This window comes from Limulus polyphemus, unplaced genomic scaffold (assembly GCF_000517525.1).
Source record: "Limulus polyphemus unplaced genomic scaffold, Limulus_polyphemus-2.1.2 Scaffold451, whole genome shotgun sequence".
In the NCBI taxonomy this organism is placed as follows: Eukaryota; Metazoa; Arthropoda; class Merostomata; order Xiphosura; family Limulidae; genus Limulus; species Limulus polyphemus.
In genome coordinates, this window is record NW_013666061.1 from 370,711 (window position 1) to 395,077 (window position 24,367).

General features: G+C 32.1%; 1 protein-coding gene across 2 annotated transcripts in view; it reads right to left on the minus strand.

Moving 5' to 3' along the window:
* LOC106458363 (histone-lysine N-methyltransferase SETD2-like) overlaps nt 1–24,367 on the minus strand; it is a 124,804-nt gene that overhangs the window by 40,857 nt on the left and 59,580 nt on the right. For both annotated transcript variants that reach the window (XM_013917870.2, XM_022384554.1), the window contains exons 9-11: nt 14,043–14,174; nt 5,021–5,137; nt 2,393–2,875 (exon numbers count right to left, since the gene is read on the minus strand). In XM_013917870.2, the coding sequence (XP_013773324.2) occupies nt 2,393–2,875; nt 5,021–5,137; nt 14,043–14,174 (732 nt within the window). The remainder of the gene's footprint in view (nt 1–2,392; nt 2,876–5,020; nt 5,138–14,042; nt 14,175–24,367) is intronic.

Sequence of the window (24,367 nt, forward strand, 5' to 3'; positions counted from 1 at the left end):
TTATAAAAATTTTTTGTGTGAAATGTTCTATACCTAAATCCTACCTCAGGTAATGACAGAGATTTTAAGTTTGATTGCAAATATGTTTTTTTTTTTTTTTCGGAAATAACACAAGCAAAAAAGACAGTACAGCAATGTCACTATATTTGCAATATAAATGGTCATATTATTCAAGGTCAAAAAAGGCACATAGCAACAAAAATACACAAATATCTTTCTTGAATTGAAGAGTACCACATACACACTCACCTGTAGTCAAGCATAATACATAAAAATATATACAGGTAAACAACTATGATTTTCTTTCTAAGTTTTCTTTTAGTCACTACATGTATACATGTGTGTATCAAGCACAGCTTTATTCAGGAGTTTCATGTAAAAGATTGTTTATATTAACATAAATATTTTCTTTTAGGATATTTAATACTGTTGAAAATAGTTTTAGATATATACAAATACATTTAGGCTTTATAAGTTTTCTACATGTATGTATTTTTTTTTTATTGTGAATATAATATACCAATGTTATTTGTCTTAATCTCTCTACTTTCAAGTAAACATTTGTGTATTTTTATTATAATCCATATGCAATACTCAATTGAATAATACAACTCAAAACTGTTATATATTATATAATAATGCTACATATAATGTCAAGTTAATAATATATGAGCATGGACTAAAAATAAAGAATAAAAACTTTCAATTCATGAAAAAGGCAAGAAGGAATTACCATTTTAAACTTTCAAATAAATATGTCAAGAAAAAGAAAAACGAGAACAGAAAAGAAAAGAAAGCCAGTTCAACTGCATATTCTTTGGGGGGGGGGGGTAATGCAAGTAAAAATTGTCTTATTATAAGAGTTACATTAAAAAATAAAATGTATAAAAAGAGTAAAAAGTTGTTTTGAACTCAACTAAGTTGACAAAAAGTTCAATGTTTTTATCTATCTGGTAAGAAATGAAATACATGTAACAATTGGCTGAAAATTGCATGGCATTGAGTGATAGTCCTCAGTCAGCTGTTAAAATGCTAGTGGGAAATCATGTCTCAATGTGCTATTTTACAATAGCAAATTTGAAGAAAGAGATTCCTTCAAAATTTTATTAGTAGACGTAACTAACAAAACATTATGCAAAACTTTGGAACTTTTTCATAGTAGTCTATTACAGTCTCTGAAATTAAGTATCCTTTATTTGAAAAATATACAAGTTCAGCAAGCACCAATCCACTCAGAAACTTGAAAATGAAGGTGTTTATCATGGATACTTGTGCTTCATCTCTACTTTTGGCAGCATTTGCTTGATTTTTATCAAATTTTACAACAATATCTTAAACAATGCTGTTTTTTCCTCAAATGTACGGTAATCATACATTTAAGAATGCTCGATTTGTGTTAAATTCTTCCATTTTTTAGTTTAAAAATACATTAAATAGTTCTTGAAAAAAAATAGGTTCCTGGGGATTAGACATAACTGAATTTTAATATCTTAAAAGAAAATTAAGTAAGCACAAAAGCAATACAAATTTTCATAATTTAATAAAAATGTACAAATATGAACATTACAGAAACCAAACAGTCTATTTTTCATTGCAACGATAAAAACTAAACCTGCAAGTCTAGATTTGTATTCTCAATTTCACTAAATGTAAGTAATAATTTAATATCTTGATATTTTTACAAAAAAATGGAAGGTTTCCCTATATCACATCTGTATACTTCTTTAAAAACACATGTTTACAAGTAACTCAATAGCCAAGATAAACAAAACTTTCCACTTCTCATTCTCACCCAAAGTACTTGAAAATGCAAAATAAACATATGTATGTGACAGAAATTAAAAACTCGGTTGGATACTGAGAGTGAGACAAATGATGAGAATCTAAACAAATCAATGTCAAACAATGCAACTAGAAAGGCATTTTAAAGTTAAAACTTAATGCATTGTGTTATAGCGTTTCTTTTATGCCAATAAATATAGTATGTATGTTTACCTGTGCAAGTTTTTTGCTTAGGGTGAAGTGTTATAAATATAATATAGCCTCTGTGTATTAACAAGATAATAGCTTGTTGTATATACAAATGTGTTATTTTCTAAGAAAAAAAAAATTACAAATTAATATTCTGATGTGTTTGTGTGAACACGTTGTGATAGAGCCAAAACCTCTATTTAATTTTCCTACTTTGAAGTCTTGCTCAACCATTAACAATAATATGCAGTTATGTTTTTAACTCCCCATAGATGGACAGCTTTCAACATTTCTATGCATCTAACAATTTATAGCTTAAAATAACTATTACTCAATCACACATATACTTATATAAGTATCTGTATTTGAAAGACAAGCCCTTAAGAACTCAACCATGGCACTTCAATTTCATAATTCTCACCTTCAAGTCACTCCAAGAATCTAATAACTTAGATGCCATAGAAAATACGTCATTTTTTTTGTCAACTTCATATGCCATATCCTGGCTTTCTTCATCAGATTTACATGGCTTCTCCTCTGTATTCTGATTATCAGTGGTTTCAGCAGGTGATGCTATGCTTTTTTCTTGCTCCAATGTCACTATATTGGCATTCTTTGGACTAGAATCAGATACCTCACTATCTGATATTGATTCTTCAGACACCTTCATCTTTTTAATTGGCATTATAGCATATGTTTCAACAGGTTTCAAACCATCTCCATTGTGAGGTGTAGTTGCCCCCGAGGGAGGTTCACTAGATGTTTCTACTTCTCCACCTTCACTTTCTCCTCCAGATTTGTTGCCTGATATCTGAGCTGCCCATTGCTGAATAACTGACATGACTTTACTGTCTAAAAGCATTGTCATATTAGGTATTGGTAGAGTTGACAACACTTCCAAGATCTAATGGTGGAAGGGCAAAAAATAAGGAAGAAACAATTAATCTGTTTAAGAACAAGTTATCATATATCTGTTAGGTAAAAATACATTTCCTACGAAACCTAAATCTACATAGCTTAATGATTTTCTGTCCAGATATGTACGTACAAATACAAAATTTGCAATGTTCAACAACAGGGTTAATAATAAAATTACTGACAACACATTCTCATTACAATGATATATCTTTTTTGATAGAGCAATCCATACAGCAACTAACAAAATCACAAACACTAAGCCTATCTGACTAGTCCTAACGAAAAACCATTATAATTACAGTGAACTTGTAACAAAACATTTCTTAAAATGTTCAAGGTTACTCAGCTATTTCAGATATTCTACACCCTCAAAACTTTTAAAATGTTTATTTTGGCATTCATTCTAGCTTTGATCAGATATTAACTCCTGCTCTTGATGAAAAATGATTAAGACAAGAAAACATTTTTTTCTAACAGTATTTGAGTTTACTGATAATGAGGTGTGAGAATCCAACCAAAACCATATTTTCAGGGACTTTTCAAGAAGGAAATAGCTATTTTTTCAGGACCCAAAAACATCACAATCTTACTACCTGGTTTACAAGAAACACAAGTATAAGCCCAATTTACTTCATGATTATTACACGGAAATATTACAATAAGCTGGAGCTCTTTTAAATTCAAATTAAAAATACTAGAACTAATATGAATGTAAAGCCTTCTATAAAAATAATGATTAGTGACACTCAAAACAAACACCAAACAATGTAAAAGCATGCAAGTACACAATTTAAACAATCATCATCATGCAATTAAAACAAGAAGTTAGAATTGTACAAGTCTATACCCATGAATTACTGTACTTTCTCCAAACTAAAAAGTACAAAATAGTTCTTCACTCCAAAAAGCACCATTTATTAAAAACAAATCCTGAGTAAATTAATTAAATTGTCTCACTTATGCTTGTATCTAGAATTAAAAATTAATTATTATAGGTTTCAAATTTGATCTACAAAATTAAGTCAACCACTTAACCTCATTATTCACAGTTTAAAAAAGTAATCTTATTTATTTCTAATTCTTGCATTAAGTTTGTTTGTTTGTATGCCACAGAAACAAGCATACAACTACACAAGGGCTATGTGTGTCAGATATGTACCATCAGAAGCAATATATGTTCCAATTTATAATTGTTCATGTTTGGGTAGGCTCATTGATACACTTGTGAACTCCACCTGTTGACTACCTGCTTTTCCTGTAAAATGTCAGTTCAGAATTAGGGTTAGCTACTACATAAAAAAACAACATGATGTCAAAACACTGCATATTTATGTGTATGTTCTATAACAGCCTCATTGACTAAACAATTTCCTAGTTAATATTAGTTCATTATTGAGATGTCTTTTTTATGTAATCAATTACACAATCATAAGGATAAGATTAATTCTTATGAGAAAAACAAGGTAGAATGAATACTTTTTAATTTCAGTTGTTGGAAGTTATAATGACAATCACTAAATATTCACAAAATTATCAACTGCAGTTCATACAAATTAAATACCAAGAGTGGCCTATAATAAGATACAGTGTGTTAAATATCTTCTGTTAAGAAGAAAAAATTATACAGACCATGTTACCTATCATGTTGTTTCAGTTGAACTTCAAGCAGAGTAGACACAGTAAGCTTGAGAACTCTAATGAATACAACAACCTGTTGGAAGAAAAGATAATGTTTCGGTTCCTATACTGAAACCTTATTCAGGAGCTGGAGAAGGCCTCAGTATACAAACTGAAATGTTGTCTTCTTTTCTTCCAATAGGCAAGTGCAGTCCATTAAAGATCTCAAACCTACTGTGTTATTACCATCTACAGCACTTAATAATGCAAAAAAAAAGAAGAAAAATGAATGACCAAAATAAATAAGGGAATTAACAAAATATAATTATTTTCCCAAAAGAATGAGAAGACATGGTTTACAGCACAAGAAAAACTTTTTAAAACATAAAGCATTACCAATATCCTTATAAAACAAAAGCACACAAATGTCACCTTTAAGAGCTATGAAAACAAAAGCATTTTTATACATGTGATCCTACATCAGTGTATTAGTTTTTACTTTTCTAAAACTTACTTTGATTTTAAGTTTTTGGGCATAAACATAACTGCCAAGATCCACCATCCAACTCCAGATAAGAGAAAGTCCATGGTAGTCCAAAAACAAACGCAGACAGGCTTGTTCTGAAGTGTTCTGGAATTTTAAAATTTAATGTTACACTCGTTTCCACAAGTTGAGCAACAAACCTAAAACACAAACAATGGAAAAATGGTGCAAAATTTATTCATCAGATTTTGACTACATATCTGTGTTTATATAATAAAACTTATAACAAGACAAATATAAATTAAATTTAATGTTTAATGTGTGTCTAGGTAGAAAAACAAGAACGTCTAAAAATAAAGTTGAAATAACAAGAAATATTAAGTATGTAGTGTGGTATCCCCTGATAGTTAAACATAACTCAAAGCATCTTTGTATACTGTTTCAAAGATGCATTATGAAAGTGAAAAGCAAAAGAAGCCACAGGCTTAAAAGAGCAGTTTTCACATCTTGCAGTATTCTTAGAGGAAAGCAATACATCTTCCTGGAATATGTCAAACATGCTCTATGAAATTGAGTTCAGTAGAACCTGCTGATCAATTCATATGGATAATGGCGTAGTCTTGCAAATAATGCCTTGTGGGGACAAGTATTATCATCCATTAAAAGGAAGCTATCTCCTATTGCACTTGCTTATGGTCTAGCATCGGTATTCAGAATATTATCCCTGTAACTCCAGCAAGTCACAATACCACCTTCAAACACACACAGGTCTGTATGTCAACCCCTGGAAATTTCTGCCTAGACCATCAAACTTACAACAACACAGGAATCCAGTTTCATGATGTGCAGGAACTAGTTGCATGTTCCACATTCCCTCCAGATAAGTGTATGCTGTGATTAACGATGTAGGCTAAATTTTGATAAGATGTCAAAATACATGTTCACAACACCAATTCAAATGCTCCTGTTTGTGGATCAAGGGATACACATCATTGATCATCTTGCACAGAGCCTTATTTCACGTAGCCTGCATATCACTGATGTTTAAATCAACTTCCCTGTGACTTTGCAGAGATCCGAAGACAGTTAAGTTGGTGTATAGCACTTGTTTTGTCATGCCAAAGTGACACATAATGGTCATCTGCTGGGTTGTTACAGATTTTATATTGGTCTTAGCAATACCTCTGTGCAGTTGAAATTCTATTCATAGACAAGAAATAACACTTCACATTTAACCATTCAGCCACCAGTGTATCTATAGTTATTAGAAAATAGTAAGGTTTAATAAAAATCCACAAAACACTTGAAATAAAATATACACAACAATCTATTCATCCAATGTTTATTGAACATCACAGATGGATCAAAAGTGTATATTAGAATTTACTTTTCCAGAAATGTATTGGCACAAAATATTGTGCATTATTATGTTAATTTTCATTAAAACAAAAAAAACTCCCTTTTTTAAACAGCTTAAATGGAATGTCATATATCACTGAACACAATATATTTAGAGATTCATTACCTATAAAAGATAAATAAAACCAGAAAATGTTTACATATGTAGCCAGACGAAGATATGACCACTTAACCTGGTGGAAAAGTTTCATGGAACTTATGGCAGACTGTGGAGGTGTTAGGAAGGGGATAATGAAACTTGCAGGGCAAGAAGAATGTTCATTAACATCAGCAATTAGTATAGAAAAATTACATCCCTAATTGTAAATCTGGCTAGAGATACAAGTTCCCATGATCTAGTCTCATGAATACTGAAAAGTCTTTTACAGCTACTTCAATTCACACACACTTGGCTTAGATACTAGATTACACACTAAGCATAAGTCTCCTGACACAAACTAGTTTACTATAAAAAAAAAAAAAAAGTTAAAACTAATACTGTTACATTATGATAAGATGAATACAGTTCTAGTTAAACTCTTGGATGTATTAAAAGTATACAGTATCCAAAAAACTTCATTAACTTTGTTAAGACTTACCATATTTTTCGGAATATAAGACGCACCCTTATTTTGAAGACAAAGTTTATGGGGAAAAAAGCTACATTCGCATTTGAAAGATTTTTATTAAACAAAAATTCAATTTGATACTTTAAAAATTAGTATATATTGTTCTAAACACAAAGGAGTTCAAAACATCAAAATAAGAAAATACCGTCAATCAAAAAAGGTTTACTGTTATTTAGTTTGGTTCAAAACCTACAAATCTTCATTGCTTTCACTGTAATTAATTTTTTTATTATTTAGGGAGCATTACAAATAGTTATGTTTTTAAAAGTAAAAAAACTAATATTGTTATTAATAACATATTCAAATGAACTAAACTATGCATGCCTATTTAAATATATTTACACATGGCTTGTGTATATTGTATATATACATATATATTATTCATACCTTCGGTGTATAGGATGCAAGCAGATTTTGACATCAAATTTTGGGGTAAAAAAGTGTGTCTTATACACCAAAAAATACGGGAAATACTGAATAGGTTTGTACTTAAATAATTTGTTTTAGTACTTTTGTCTTCTGCAAGAATCACAATAATATTTTAAAAAAACCATTTAAGTGTTGAGTTATAAGCACACATTTTGGAAAAGGTGTAAATTTAAATAAATTTACATTTTATAATAAATCTTTGTTAAACCTTCATACTCCTTTATAATATATAAAATAAGGAAATGATGTAAATAACTTCCCTCAAGTTTCAGATAGAAAAAAAAAGCTTTAACTTTCATTATTTGAAAGATGCAAACAGTCATATTCATTTGTTGCTATTGAAAGTTAACTTTCATCATTTTAAATGTATGAAAGGAGTAATTGGTGCCAGTGACTAAAGAAAATATGTATACTATGATGCTTGTGAAACACTTCTAGCAATATATTTAATTGTGCACTAATCTAGTAATTTTCTTCCAGCTGAGTTGAGTACTAGGTGACAATCCCAGGGGTTGTGTAGACAAGCTCTTATTCCTCATGTGGAAACTGGTTACCTCACACCAGATAAGAATTCATTTTCTGGTGTTATTAGTGGCCTTCTGGCTGTGTAATGTCCTACTTATTCCCCCATCTTTTATTTTTCCTAGTTGAACTATATCATACTTTATTTTCCAGCAATCTCATTCCCTTTAATGTTGAAGATCTTTCATGGTTGCTGCTTTCACTTTACTAGTGTGGAGAAGGTCAATATCCAGCCAGTAAAATTATGCTAGATTTGAATAAGGCTTCTGATGCAAGCTTGTCAGTTTCCTTATTTAGCTTTACCCCTGTATGGCTTAGTATGTACATCAAAGTGATGGTTTTACCATGCAGTCACTTCACTTTCTGACATCCATCTGGGAAACAACCACTCCGCATTTTACTTAGTACTGCCGTTGAGTCAGTCACAAGTATTATGTTTATGACACTGTCTATTTACAGTTTGTTGCTTTCAGCAGTACAGAGGAAAGCATCCTCCACCAGTCTTATTCACAATGTTGTTGCTCAACAAGATGATGAATGTCCAGTCAGCTCTCTAATTATCTCTGGTGTAGGGAACCATCTGTGGCTATGATGGCAAGTGACACTCAAACAAGGTCATTAAATAGCTGCTGACAGGAATTTTGTGCTTCACACTCTGCCTAATCTCTATATGTTCTGTTGAGGACAATTTTCATACATCCTAATGACACCAGATGTTTATTCCACATGAGAAAATCTGAGATTTGGTGATGTTGAATTATCTTAGTGGTAGCTACATAGCATCTGTCCACTGGCAAATGTTTTCTGAAGTGTCTTTTAGGCAATATCTTGTATAGTTGGTGTCTGCAGGGTCACTGGTGAGTTGGAATGTCCATCAAAAATGGGAGAGATTCAGTGATCTAATGCATGGTCTTTACACTGCAAAATTTTGCTTGTGATGTATAATCGGGCTTTGATGGTGGTGGATGAAATACATCTGATGTCCAGTCTTACAGTCATTTTATATCTTTTCAATCTTATCCAACTATGTACAAACATGTTGATCATTATCAGTCATAATCCTGGAAGGAGCAGCTAACACTTTAGTTGTGCATAAGTAGGTGACATTCTTCAGCTCTATTTCCTGCAACAATGTCTTTGATAGCTCCATATCATGGTGTTAATGTGGATAGTGAAGTCATCTGTCAAAGGCTATCTCCAGATACTTCAGTGTTTCTTCCAGAAGAATAACAGTGTTTGCAAACAATGGTAATGGTTTTGTCCTCATCAGCATGTTTGTTGTTGAGTGTGCAGAACAAGGCTGTAACTTTGACAGAATTGATAACTTTTTCTATGTCACTGCACAAATTGCTCACCCTGCTATGGGATAGTTGCAATTTGCTTTCAATTTCAGCTCTGATAGAGCCTCCGCTGTAAACCAGAACATTGCCAGCAAAGATTTACACACAGCATCTGGTTTGATTGTCAAGATGAGCTAGATCCATAGAGTAGATGTTGAAGAGGACTGGCAAGAGTGGTGATCCTTGAGGCAGACCACTGTTGATGGTGATCCGGTGTGAATACCAGTTTCCATGTTTCATTATGTATCTTCTGGTAGTTAGTGTAGCTACAACCCATCTTAAACATGCTACATTGATGTCTATTCTGAGCAAGAATGGGCAGATTGGCTTTAATGTATACATCTTCATGATCTAAAGCTAATAATATGGTATATTGACCAGCTTTAAAGCTTTCTGATGAATAAGTTACAAATTCAGCAGTGTTGATCCAAGTTTCTCTTCCACTGTGATTACCACTTTTAATGGTGATGTTAGTAGTCACTCAATATGACAGACAAGCCTTCTCTGGGATCTTGCCACTGATGTTTAATAGGACAATGACTGAATGGCCTTTAAGATAAGAATGGTACTTCATAGGTTTGGGTAAGGATTTGATAAAGGTAATTTTTGTAAATAAACAATGTAGCCATGTTTTTAGTTCTTGTGCAAACCATAAGCTTCTGAAAGCACCAAAATCAAGTGCTTGTAAGATTGGCCTTGTTGCACAGTTCATTTTATTTAATGTCATATGCTTTATCTAGGTTATGCCTTATCCATATGAACTCAGGCTGGACTTGACTGCATGCTTTCCAGGCTTCAGTAACTAGTCTTCCAGAGTGGAGTGTTCCTTTGCAGATTAGGAAGGAACTTCAGTCATCAGCATTATGTGCTGTGTTACTTTTCATGTATATATATTGATGATTTAAATTTGAGTGGGTAACTCTGGGTGAGCTATCTGGATGGTTCATAGCTTGCAATGGCAAATGTTATGATGTGAGCTGTCATAGTTCATAGTGGATGCTTCTCTTGTTGAACACTTATGGCCATTCCAGCCTCTGGGTCAGCATATAGTATCAAGCCAGTGAGAATAAACTCCTCATGGTCTGAAAGTTTGGTCTCTTGAAAGACTGTGATGTCATAAAAATTTAGAGTTTCTGAAGACAGTATCCAGTTCTTCTTAATCTCATGGTATTGCAGTTGCATATCATAATATGAGACTAGTGGAGTCTGGTGCACTTTTTATGTATATGCAATTCACCGTCTCGATGTTTAGGCCTTGGTTACCCTGTTCTTCTCCTACTGGACAGTCGAGGTCAACTGCTATTGCTTCCATTGGCACTGTTTCTCAATGTATCATTGTTTGTAGACAATACATTAACCACTCAATGTTCAGAACTCTTGATCTGCCCACCCTAACACGACAGACTGGAGCTGCCATTCTTGAGGTGGGCATACGCAGGCCAACAGGACAAAGATACTCTTCTACCATTGAGAAACCTCCCCCTGATATCAGCACGAGATTCCTACTGTACCTATCTATTATCTAGCCAAGGGAACGGGCTTTGAAAAATCCAAGTTATTTCCACCCTTTGATGATCTATCAAGCTACCCAGTATGTGTGGCACCACCTGGTACAGCTTGCATATTGTTGCACATAATCAGGTCCAAAGGTGGTTAACACAAGGACTGATTTTGATCTTACCAGTAGATGAATTCCTGTCACAGACTGAATGCCTGACTATATACTAAAACCAACCAAGCTAGCGCTAACATTAATGATAATTCTGTACTATGCCTACAATTCAACTCATAGTAAATGTACACTGTGTGTTTACTGTCGCTCTAGTGACACTGTACTAAGTCTATAAATAGGAAAACAAAACACAAGTTTAAAAGTTTAACATTAGGATAAAGAAAAATTACCTACTGAAGTATTAGTAGCAGAAGTATTAATAAAGTAATTATGGGTTTATCATTAAGCCTATAAATATTATGAGCTTGAAGTTGGTTGATGAAAAAATCTCAAAAATAAAATGTTAACAAAAAGAATTGCTAATTCCATGCCATTACAGTACCCACAGCTGACAAACAAATAAAAAACTATTTTTTATATGTCTGAAGTTTTTTAAACTTAATTTCCTGTTTTTCAAAGAAATAAAAAAAAGGCAGTTAGAAATTATTTAATAGGAACATTTTGACAACAGACCACAAATATTTTATAATTTACAAGTGTAAAAAAATCTGTAGTTAAAAATACTTTGATTAAATTTTTTTTTTTCCTTTTTGGAATATTATGAGTCTTCAGATATTGATAATGTTCTACAGAGTATTGAGTATATTAAAGGAAAACAATTTTGAATATTCAAATCAGCAAGTCGTGTGACAACCACAATTACTACAAAGTTGCAGTTTAGAAGAGTAAGTAACAGCTCTTTCTGATACAAAATATTCAAACACTCAGATAACAAAGATAACTTCAGAATGGAGATTTAGAATTTCTAAGAGGAAGATATCCCTTGTACTTAATAGTATTGCAAAACAAATGAATCTAGATCAACTTGGGGCACCAGGACCATCCAGACAGTGACCTGCAACATGTCATACCCCCAACCTTGGTAAGCAAAGTATGAAATCTTGTAACAAGGGAGAATCCATGAACACAAAGGTCAGTGCCAAAAGTTGTTCATGTATCTCAGGCAACATAATCCATCTGGAAAAGTGACACAAGTCATGTGTACACAAACTGCTTCCACAAAACATCTGTTCAACCATTGCATGCCTCAAACAACTGGAGAATGAAATGGGTATTCAGATTGTTCCATAAAAAGACACCGCTGTCAAGTCATCAAATGCAGCACATTTTGTGTGATTAGACTATCGATACTCATGCAAGGAGACCTTTGTTTTCTTGCACTAGAAATATTAGGGAAAGGAGCAGGAAAGAGGGTATATCTTGGATATGACAGCCTTATGACAGAGCCCAATGGTAACTGCACTACATGGCTATTTCCAAGATGTACAGTACTCAGATATAGTATGACTAGGCAAGGGTACATGGACTGTAATGATGTGATGAGGCTCCACATAACATAATGTATGCAATTTATGTAACATTGCAAATATTCATACAACTAGCAGATTTGTAGATTTGATCCAAGAAGTAAAGAAACAACTTATGAAAATATACAGGCAGAACACCCTAAAGAAATAACAGAATGGAAGAAACTCAAGTTTAAAAAATAAGGGCAGTACTAGTAACTGTCTACTGAAATAGCTTAGAAAAAAAAAAAGTTACATTTTGCATGTCTGTCCTTGAAACAGAATTCGTGAACAAGATTTGAGATTGTAACAGAATTATAAAAATAAATCAATGTATGAAAGAAGCAAAACAATATTAAAAAATGTTATTTGTTAGTGAACTTAATTTCATTAATACAGAACAGTGTTTGGCTAAGATAATAAGTATTACAAGCTCTGTAATGTCTAAATAAATTAATAAGCAAAATTCTTTATAACTGTTTATAAAAAAATATGGGGAAACATGGTTTATAATTAAACCTATTATAAATATCAACAAGTTGTATTTGGAAGCATCACCAGGAGCTGATGTAATAGAGATATACCCTATGTATGAAATAGTGTGTTCTAAGTGGATTTGTTTTATATAATATATTTTACATATAGTTCTTTTGGTATTTACTCATCTTTACAATTTAAAATTTATGAGACAGAACTGATACAGTTTGATCACAAAATATTGTTTAATGTACTGGTATTATCAAACAAAGAACAAAAATATGCCTCACAAACTCTGAAATTGTGAAAAAAAAAAAAACAACATTTTTCACCTTATTAGTAGGTTCAAATTCAACTGTTTATTCACTTGAGCCCATAAAAGGCTGCATAAATTAGAAAATAAATGTGTCGTATTTTTGTGCAATTAATATTTACTTTCACTCGAGTAATTCCTCTTATTCAGGTACCAAAAAAACAAATTCAGACTCAATCAACTACTAGGGTATTTAATATTGCTGTCAAACGTTTCTAGCCCTTTTCTCCTTGTATACTAAATCAAAGAATGTGGCAAGTAAGCTAGCAGGTGGTGAATGTTAAAATAATTAGAGGATTAGTGTGAAGCACAATTTGTTATAGATGTGAAGGCAAATAATCAGAAAATGGTGACAGCATAACAAGGTGTAGTACTGGAAGCAGGTGCTTCATGTAATCTGGAAAAATGGGAAAACTAACAAATGGTTGAGAGAGATGGAGGGAATTCTGGGAAAAGTGATAAAAAAAACTGGCAAAACATTCAATGAAAGAGTTGAGGCAAGAGCTTGATATTGACCAAAATAAAAGGAATGATGGGAGAAAAAAAAATAGACAAGGACAGGTAACATGAATATGGAAGATATAGGACAAAGAGCTATAATATGAAGACATATCTGAAGAGATTCTATGACCCCTTAGGACTAAGAAATCAATCAATCAATCATCCATACTGAATTACAAAAGAGTAATAAAATTTTGATGATGGGTCCATACTAGTGGCAGGTAATTAGGCCACATTTTAAATAAAAAGCATCACAAAAAAACACACCTTAAACTTGGGTGGATCTTCTTCAGGGAAAATGTTTAGGGGTTTCTCCTTTTATATTTAAGATACCTGTTACATATTTTAATTAAAATTTCAGAATACTGCATAATTGCTGGAAGTTTTTAAGAGACCAAATAAATTGAAGGCATACAACTCTTTACCTTGATGATGTCTAGAAGTTTCTCACGAGAAGCATTGTCTTCTGCACGGACCATCAGTCTAGCCAACATCAACGTCTGTTCTCTATTCCTCAGTCCACCATTTAAGCTCAATTTTTCAATCTCTTCTCCAAACTGTTAGAAATATACATATATTTTATTGACTCTCACATAATGATTTGAATTTAACAATAAACACAAATGTGGATAAATTAGAAAGTGTTCATTTCCAACATCTTAAACAGAATGCACACTATACTAACACATCATCACAGAATTAAGAATCAAAATATACAATACAAACATGGGAACACTCTCCGTAATACAATTTCTGGAAAGAGAATAAATTTATGTTAAAATTTATACCTGTGATATTCCCAGTTTAGAGGAATAATAGTGCACAAGCAAATACCCCCATATAAAAAAAGACGTTTGAAAATATGTCTGGATGGAATGTTAATGTGAGAACAAGTGCAAATGAGAAGAAGCAAACAAGTTTGTGGAACACAATTAACCATTATTTATTTCATATTTCATGTACAATTCTATTGTGTGTCTTCCAGGTTTGTGAGAAGACATTAAAGTGAAATAAAATAGAATTAACTTGAAATTAAAATTAACTTAAATGAAATGTGGATAGTCAGTATTGAAAATAAGATGATACAAGGGCTGGACTTGCACAACAGCTTCTGGATCTCTCAAATTACAGATGAACCGCTTTCCTTGGAAGTTGGAACAAATGTCTCCAGAAGTGCCAAAATTACATAAAAAAACACATACTCTCTGTAGTTTATCAATTAGGAAAAGAGTAATAAAATAAGAAAATATATCTGCTCCATGTGACAGTCACAATATATCCTCCAAATACAAGGTGGATCAATGCAACTAATTCATGAAACAATATACAACTTCCTTAACTGGTCAAGCTACAGAAAGTAACACCTCAGGTTGCAACGTATTACATACTCCAACCAGATTTAAAGTTCCAGAATGAAAACTTAGGAAAATCTTTAATTTTATAAATAAGAAGTATACAATAAGGAAGAGTAAGATATGTAGTATAATGTATCCCACATAAAAAAATACAAAGTCACTGTAACAATGGAAAACATATAGAAACAAATTGATTCTAAAGAAAAATTACAAGTGTAACTATTTACTTATCATGTAATAACTTACAAAACAAACACAAATAATAGTCAGGTAAGTATGAAAAATATGCCATACAATGGGTAAATAAAGCAATACAGGATAAGAATAATGAAAACATTCCGGCGCCTAACCGAAGGCTTTGATGCTAAGTGAAACATGTGCTAATGGAGATAAGGTTCAACCTAATAAACTTCTTACACAAAAATGATCCTTAAAAATGGCTTCATTTGAAATGTCATATTATGAAGAGATGCATAATAAACACAAAGGAGTTTACATTTATCACAACTCAAACATCAAGTTAGAATTTAAAACAGCATGTTCACTGTGAAGTACAGATATTTCAGTTAGAAAAATTAAGTTTTAGTTGAGATATATTGGTACTAATGTTTTACTAATACATTAAAGACAACATAAAAATTTCAGTAAACACATGACAAAAATAATAATTGAAAATGTTAAAATTACTGGAACAAAAAGATGTGAAAGAAAAGTTCACATCTAATCAACACAGCCAAGCACAAACCTAACTACTATAAATGCATAAGCAAAAAAATGACCAAACATTTAAAATACAAGAGAAGGTTGTACTTTGAATGATTAAAAGACATACACTATGATAAGTATGAAGATTTAACTAGGTATGATATGTATGTGCATAAAGGTTAAAAACAGAGTTCTCATTCAAATGTGTTAACAGTATTTTGGTTACCTCTGACCTGTGATATTTCTACTCTACTACACTGTTCATCACTCATATGCCAAAAACTACCAAGCAAATAAAGCCATGAACAAATATTTTGTAAATTATAGCCAACAGGCCATTGTTCATCTCTGATACCTAGTGTTACATTATTCAAAGGAAGATTTAAGCAAAAGTATTTAAAAGAATTAGTTTCCTAAAAACTCCTATGGTAAACAGAATATCTTTGGTACATATAAATGTATTAAATGCTAAATATCCATCAGTCTTCTGACATCTACTGTTCAAATAAAAACATTTACTGCTCATGTTTTGACAATAATTACAAATGAAAAAAATAAAAGATTTGAGAAAATGGTAGTTTTACAATTATAAACTATATATAAACATGCCAACAAATACAATTTAAATACAATCTACAAATCTATTAACATGTTTCATATGTATACTTAAATACCAATAATTGAATTATGAAGAAAAATGACAAATTAGACTCATGATTTCTGAAGCTTGTCTGTTAGAAATATAATAGTTGTATCTTCCACACTCCAGATTTAACAAATTACAATAAAAGAAGTTCACAATATGTGCAATGAAGATAAAAGGTTTTTAATAATGTATAATACCTACAAACTCCACCCAATATCAAGTTATTAGAGTTTAGCCATACTAAGCATTCACTTCCAAAATACAACATCCATAATACTCAAAATAATATCATAGAAAAATTTATTCTAGTCCTTTTATCAAGAGTTATAGAAACTCCACACACACACTTACATCAATATTATAATTGATTTACATTTAAAAGTCTAGAAACATGTATTTCTTTTTTTTCTTTACTAGAACAACAAGAACAAGATTTCACTTCACAAGTATTTTTTAATCATTGTTCATAGGCTAAATAATTTGTTTATATTTTGATTTTCACTTAAAATTTAACATTATTGAATCCAATGGGCACATTGCAAAATTCAATGATACTAATGAGCAATGGTGCTACAAGATGGCATTATTTGTTCAATGCTGACTGTAAGTCTGGAATGCTTTTTTGGCATTTCCAAGATCGCTATCAGAAGAAATGAAATTCCCGCAACATTGGAAGACAAATGTAATACAATAAAAATCACTGTAAAAAATACATTATCAGGCCGGGAAATTCATCATTTTTAGGGCAAGGACATTTGGCCTTGAATTTTCTCTCATTTTCAAGGGCACCAAGGCCACAGTACACATTAATGTTAACAGAATAGAAATGAGTTTACTAATTAATTTAGTAAATATGGCATTAATTTTTTTCACTGGAGGCTTGGGAAGATGGCCTATCCTTCCAGATTATGTTTATCAGATAAGTAAGTATTTACTTCAACCAATGAGACTTATGAAGTAACAGTACATCAGCTTTAAGATTAAAAAAAGAGGTATCATGCTGATCTAAAATGCCCTGTGACCTTATTAAAATTCCCAGGTTTTACCCCCTCCTGACACCAAATAACATTTGACTTGAAAATCATATACATCTTTTTATTAATTTGTCTAACTTTGAAAAGGATCGAACAAAATCTCTGGGAGAAGCATTTTAAAGGTTTCCAGGATTTGACCTCTGGTGATCTTACAAATGAGGAACAAATTTCAGGCATCTCTATCCACTTACTAATTTATTCAACTTTGATGACAAAGATCAGACTTATATATAAAGAGAACAAGTACTTTATAAGATTTCTAGCTTTTGCCCTCTCCTGACCTAAAATGACTTTTTACCTAAGAATTCTACACAACTTTTATGCATCTCTATCCATTTATTACTTTGTCTAACCATGAAAACAATCAGACAAAATCCCCGTTTAAAGGCCTAATTTCTACCAACAAAATTCAACCCCAAAATGTCCGACTACTTGACCAAGATTGACGAAAATCAGTTACACGGTCTCCAAACAGCAGCCCTTTGAAAATCTTGACAGACAAAGAGATAGATAGAAAGACACGTTGCCATGACATAAGGTCAACATTCTATTTCCAAACAATACCACTAGTATTTTTTCACATAATTTCTGACCTAGGTTAGTGCCGATAAACAGTAAACTAGGCCTACACTACTGTACAGCACATGGTCATAACCTATAAATCATGGGTTGTCACACATTGCATTGCACAACTCGCTACTTGTAATTCAGTAATGCTAACTGAAGCTAGCTAATGTAGTAGGCATAAGCCTTTGGTGGGTTCACAAATAAAATTTATGAAGCTGATTTAATGACATATCTTATTTCCTAAAAAATCAGGATGTAATCTACATAATTACTGCAGGAAAACAAATGTTCCAATTTCTGGTACTTGGCTACCACAAAAAAAGTTTCACAGCATTCTCCTTCTTATCTCATTCCTTTTTAGGCATGTTTAATGCAAGGAGTATTTGCAGTCACGTACTGCTGTCACTGTGAATCTTTGTGCGAGCTCTGCAGGTTTGTTGTTTGAGCACTGATTTGAATTGCTTGCTACTAATAAAAGCCTGCAGTATGGTACGACTCAACAAACTGCACAAATGTGTTATTGCCGATCAAAGCAAAAATTTCCTACATGAGCTTGATGCCTCGATAGTTCAGTTGTTAAAGCATTAGCAATAGTGTAAGCTATTAGTATGAGAATGCTGTCCTATTTTTCTGATTATGATGAATTATACTAGGATTTGTACACTTAACAAGAACTTCACAAAAACTTTTTAAGCACTAACATACAGATTTAAAGGGTATACAATTACAGGTATACTAATATCACACTTTTGGTTAATACAAATTTCAGATGGATTAGTATCATAAAGAATATTGATATAATGGATAGTAATACGAAATACATATTACTTAATTATTACACACTGTTCACTTGCCATATGCTTTTTTCTTTTCATGTTTTAAGTATTAAACAATGAGACAAAGTTGAAATAACAATGCCGTTATTCAGTCTTGCTGTTATCAAGGTCCGTCAACTCATGAGTTTAATTCAGTAACCCACCTGTTATGTTAGATGTTCCAAAGAAAACTGTTACTTTAGACATACTGAACTTTGGCATTATTTCATACAAGGTTAAGGAGAAAATTATGAAACAGCTATACTCACAAATTCAGTTACAATGTGTCTTTGGAACAGAGTATAACATACAAAAGGTCTTCAGTTTGAGAACAAACAACATCCACTAATATCTTGCTAGTGGTATATGAATTCACATGTTCAAGGTGCAACCAGTGATATATTGGATCAACCACTAGAAGGCTCTGCAGTCAAATACAATAAAACTTACACCAAAACCTACAACACCGGTGCTATTAGCAGCCACCGTCTAAAACCTACAAAACCGGTACTATTAGCAGCCACCGTCTAAAACCTACAATCCCGGTACTATTACCAACCACTGTCTAAAACCTACAACATCGGTATTATTACCAACCGCTGTATAAAACCTACAACATTGGTATTATTACCAACCGCTGTATAAAACCTACAACATTGGTATTATTACCAACCGCTGTATAAAACCTACAACATTGGTATTATTACCAACCGCTGTATAAAACCTACAACATTGGTATTATTACCAACTGCTGTATAAAACCTACAACATTGGTATTATTACCAACCGCTGTATAAAACCTACAACATTGGTATTATTACCAACCGCTGTATAAAACCTACAACATTGGCATTATTACCAACCGCTGTATAAAACCTACAACATTGGTATTATTACCAACCGCTGTCTAAAACCTACAACATTGGTATTATTACCAACCGCTGTCTAAAACCTACAACATTGGTATTATTACCAACCGCTGTCTAAAACCTACAACATTGGTATTATTACCAACCGCTGTCTAAAACCTACAACATTGGTATTATTACCAACCGCTGTATAAAACCTACAACATTGGTATTATTACCAACCGCTGTATAAAACCTACAACACCAGTAGTATTACCAACCACTGTCTAAAACCTACAACACCAGTACTATTACCAACCACTGTCTAAAACCTACAACATCGGTACTATTACCAACCACTGTCTAAAACCTACAACACCAGTAGTATTACCAACCACTGTATAAAACCTACAACATTGGTATTATTACCAACCGCTGTATAAAACCTACAACATTGGTATTATTACCAACCACTGTCTAAAACCTACAACACCAGTAGTATTACCAACCACTGTCTAAAACCTACAACACCAGTAGTATTACCAACCACTGTCTAAAACCTACAACACCAGTACTATTACCAACCACTGTCTAAAACCTACAACATTGGTATTATTACCAACCACTGTCTAAAACCTACAACACCAGTAGTATTACCAACCACTGTATAAAACCTACAACACCAGTACTATTACCAACCACTGTCTAAAACCTACAACATTGGTATTATTACCAACCGCTGTATAAAACCTACAACACCAGTAGTATTACCAACCACTGTCTAAATGAATGTGATTATATGTACATCCAGATTTTCTACATAATTTTCCATTTCAGTGAAGATTTCAATCTTACATTAATAGTATCACTTACCATTAAGCTAAGAAAACCAGCTCTTAACAAGATTAGTGTGCTGCCACTAAATCTTCAAGTGTGAAAACGTAAAGAAAAGAACAGAACTTGAACTCCGATTTTAGTTTAACATCTACATGTTAGTAAAAGAAACTGACTGCTTTTGGCAAAAACAAATGAACTAATAGAAATTGAGATAAGAAACAATCTCTTTACTAGAAATAAAATTAAGTATATTGTATTTTCTTGCAATTTTATTGTAGGAATGTTACAATACATAATGGAAACTTTAGAAAGAAAAAGTAACATAAAAAAAACAAACATAAAATACTATTCTCATAAATGAAGATAGATGCATTACCCATTTAAGCCGTCTCCAGTCATTATTAGATGCATATCTAGATATGTAGAGTTATGGTACAGAAGAAGCTCAAATATAATTATTTAATATTACTGTATGGTACACATCAGACAGAAAATTAAAATTTTAGAAATAAAAGAAAATCTACATACTTGTCCCCATTCCTTATTTTTCTAACTAGCATTTGTAAGAATGTAATGTAACTGTATAATATTTGAACACAGTGACTTTTGTAAGAATTTAATGTATGTATAATATTTGAACGTAGTGACTTTTTGTAATAATGTAATATGTATGTATAATATTTGAACACAGACTTTTGTAAAATGTTATATATATATGTATAATATTTAAATGTAAGAAATGATCAACAAAGTGTCTCCAAAATGCGCATCAGCTGAAGAAAATTTTGCACACTGATATTCCAATTACACAATACTTCCTGTGAGATTAGAAATCTAGTTAGCAGAACAACAATAAATATTTAACACAGCCTAATTACACAATACTTCCCGTGAGATTAGAAATCTAGTCAGCAGAACAACAATAAATATTTAACACAGCCTAATTACACAATACTTCCCGTGAGATTAGAAATCTAGTCAGCAGAACAACAATAAATATTTAACACAGTCTAATTACACAATACTTCCCATGAGATTAGAAATCTAGTCAGCAGAACAATAAATATTTAACACAGCCTAAACAAAATTATTCCAAATTCTACAAGTGACTATAAAGTAAGATTCAAGTTTTCCTCTTTAGGAGATTATATGGACAATATTAAAAAACTAACGTGAATTCATCTGAAGCTCCCAGATTATATGGACAATATTAAAAAACTAACGTGAATTCATCTGAAGCTCCCAAACTTTTGCAACGACTACATCATCTAGCTGTTTGTAAGTAGTGCATTTCATACTTGGTTTCAAGAGTCCCCTTATAATGATAGGTGGAGTTATATTGGGTTGTTTTTTCACATGAGGGTGGTCAGGTGTTCGTCTTCTACTTTTACTGGAAGTGACCATTTCTAAGAGGCCTTGATTTCAGAATAAGTCAATTTCAACTATTTTCAAGTTTTTGATCACATGTATGAACCCTGCAATATTACGATAAAACGTTTTTTTTGTTATTTACTAACAGATGGTACCAGACATGAGTGCTTATACAATAGCACAGGTCTCACCTTGGTATGAGCCAATCTCTACAAGTACACTAAGAAGTCAGTAAAAGTGTGCACATTTTCAATATGAAATGATTGGTTAAAGAAATCAATGTTTGTATGTAATAAGTAATATTTCTATACAAATTGTGAGTGCTATCTAATTCATGTTTTTGTATAAAAGTATAGGATTTTAAATTATATTATGTAGTAGATCACGTGTATGTGCACTTATAGAATTCATTACATATCTAATAGAGCTATAGCAGTTATAAGGAGGCAATAACTATTACCTCCACAGAACAGTAAAGTGAATCTGTATATAACAGACTATGTCTAACCAAGAAACTGAACAAGTCAACATTGTACCAGATGTAGAAATTACAAAAAGGTAAAATTTTGGTGAAGAATAACTGTGGTAGTAGCTTCCAAATGAAATTGGGGATACCCTGTTTCTCCAGTTATCCACCCACTTGCAGGCGAAGAAACTGGTATACCAATTAGTGGATATGACCCAGGTGTTCTGTATACAACAACATCTTGAATTCAACATTACCTGCTGTCTGTTGAAGGTAAGATGGTTACTCCTTTGTACAGGACTATGCTACCCACCAATATAGCTCATAATATAGTTAATAAGCCTCCAGTGTCATACACTTTTATATCCATTAGTGCTGAAAGATAGTTACTATGATGGGAAGAGGCTGGTGACTATATCATGAATTATACTGGTAAGTATTATAGTTCTATATTAATTGGTAATTACTACTCCCACAACTGGTCATGGATGTGTATTTGGACTCGAGACATTGTGAGCTAGAGCACTTGGGCTCCACCCCTTAATTTGTTTGCAGTTGTTAGGATATTGTTTTTTTTTTAACCTATGATTAGGTGGATAACTGGAAATGTGAGGTATCCTCAACACTACTTGAGAGCTACTACTGAAGTTATTCTCCTGAAAAATTGTATTTTTTGTAATTTTTTACATTAGTACAATTTTGGCTTGTTTACTTGTTCTTTGATATTAAAGGCATGATCTGTTTTATGTATGTATGTACATACACACACATTTTTCCTCAAAGGAAGAAAAGGCAATAAATTTGTTTCTTGGTGATATGTGCTGTTGACATCCATCTCTTGTGAATCATGTTTTTTTTATACCGAGATATTAGCAAAGAAATATTACCTGACTTTTAAACCAGAAAACCTACAGCTGTTGCCACCTTTCCAGAGAGCTTCTTGTGATCCATAGGCGTGACACTTTGGCAAGGTAGCAATGGCTGCAAGAAAAGGCTAGTATTAGGATTCCACGATGCACTAGCCAATCAAAATTTCACCTAAACTATGTCCAGTTTTGCAGATCATATGAAATTTGTTTTTAATTTCTGAAGTTGTGTTGTAGTTTTTCTGAAAGTTTAATGTTCTTCATGTTGGTATAAGAATTATCTTATTTTATCAAAGGAAATAAAATTACTTAAGAAAGGTTTGAGTGTACTTTGAGTTACTGCTTTATTAATATTTTTGAATTTTGTTTAGGGGACAAGTCTTCTGTTACACACACAAAAGGTTTGTACCAATTGTTTATGTTTTGTTTATATAATGCAAGATTATCTTTGATTTGGAAAATTATACACATATATCTACCATAATTTCCTGCTGCTATAAGTAAATCAAGAAAACCTCTTATTGCTCATAATCTTTGTCAAGATCTGCACATTGATCACATTCACCGAGACAAAATTGACCTGCAGTAATTAGCAACAATGACTGAATAAAAAACATGCCTATTTCTTTAACATCAAGTTAATATTTTTCATTCATAATAACAAGAAAAAATGTACCTGAAGGTCATATTCAGTACCATATAGTTTTATCCATTCACTGAGGAAATTATTTCACTCTGAATATTTGGTCCAAATGGATAATTGTTATGTGCTCTTCTCTTTTTTTAAACTAAATCTGTGTCAACAGAAGTTAAATATATAAAACATAAATCTACAAGTTTACGTTTTCCTCTGCAATCAAGTAATGTTTTCAACTAAGCAGCCTTTACTTTCAGGATTTAAATTTTATCTTATTTATCAATATATTTAGTTCAAAACCAAAATGTATATGTTTATACCTTTAATTCTTCAACATGGAGATTAGTACCCTTATTTAAAACCAGTAACTTCACTGAATCTTAACTGCTTGAATGGAATTGTGTTTTTTTAAATGTCACAAATCATCTGCGACTCTTCAAATGATTTACAGTTATTTGCATTTTAAAAGAGAAATAAACAGTGTTTAAGACATTTAAATTAAACTATGAGAATGATAAGGCAGAGAACCAGTTCAATTCACGATTTACTTTTTTAAATGTGGTATTACAGAACAAGAATAATTCAATTCACATGATTTCTATG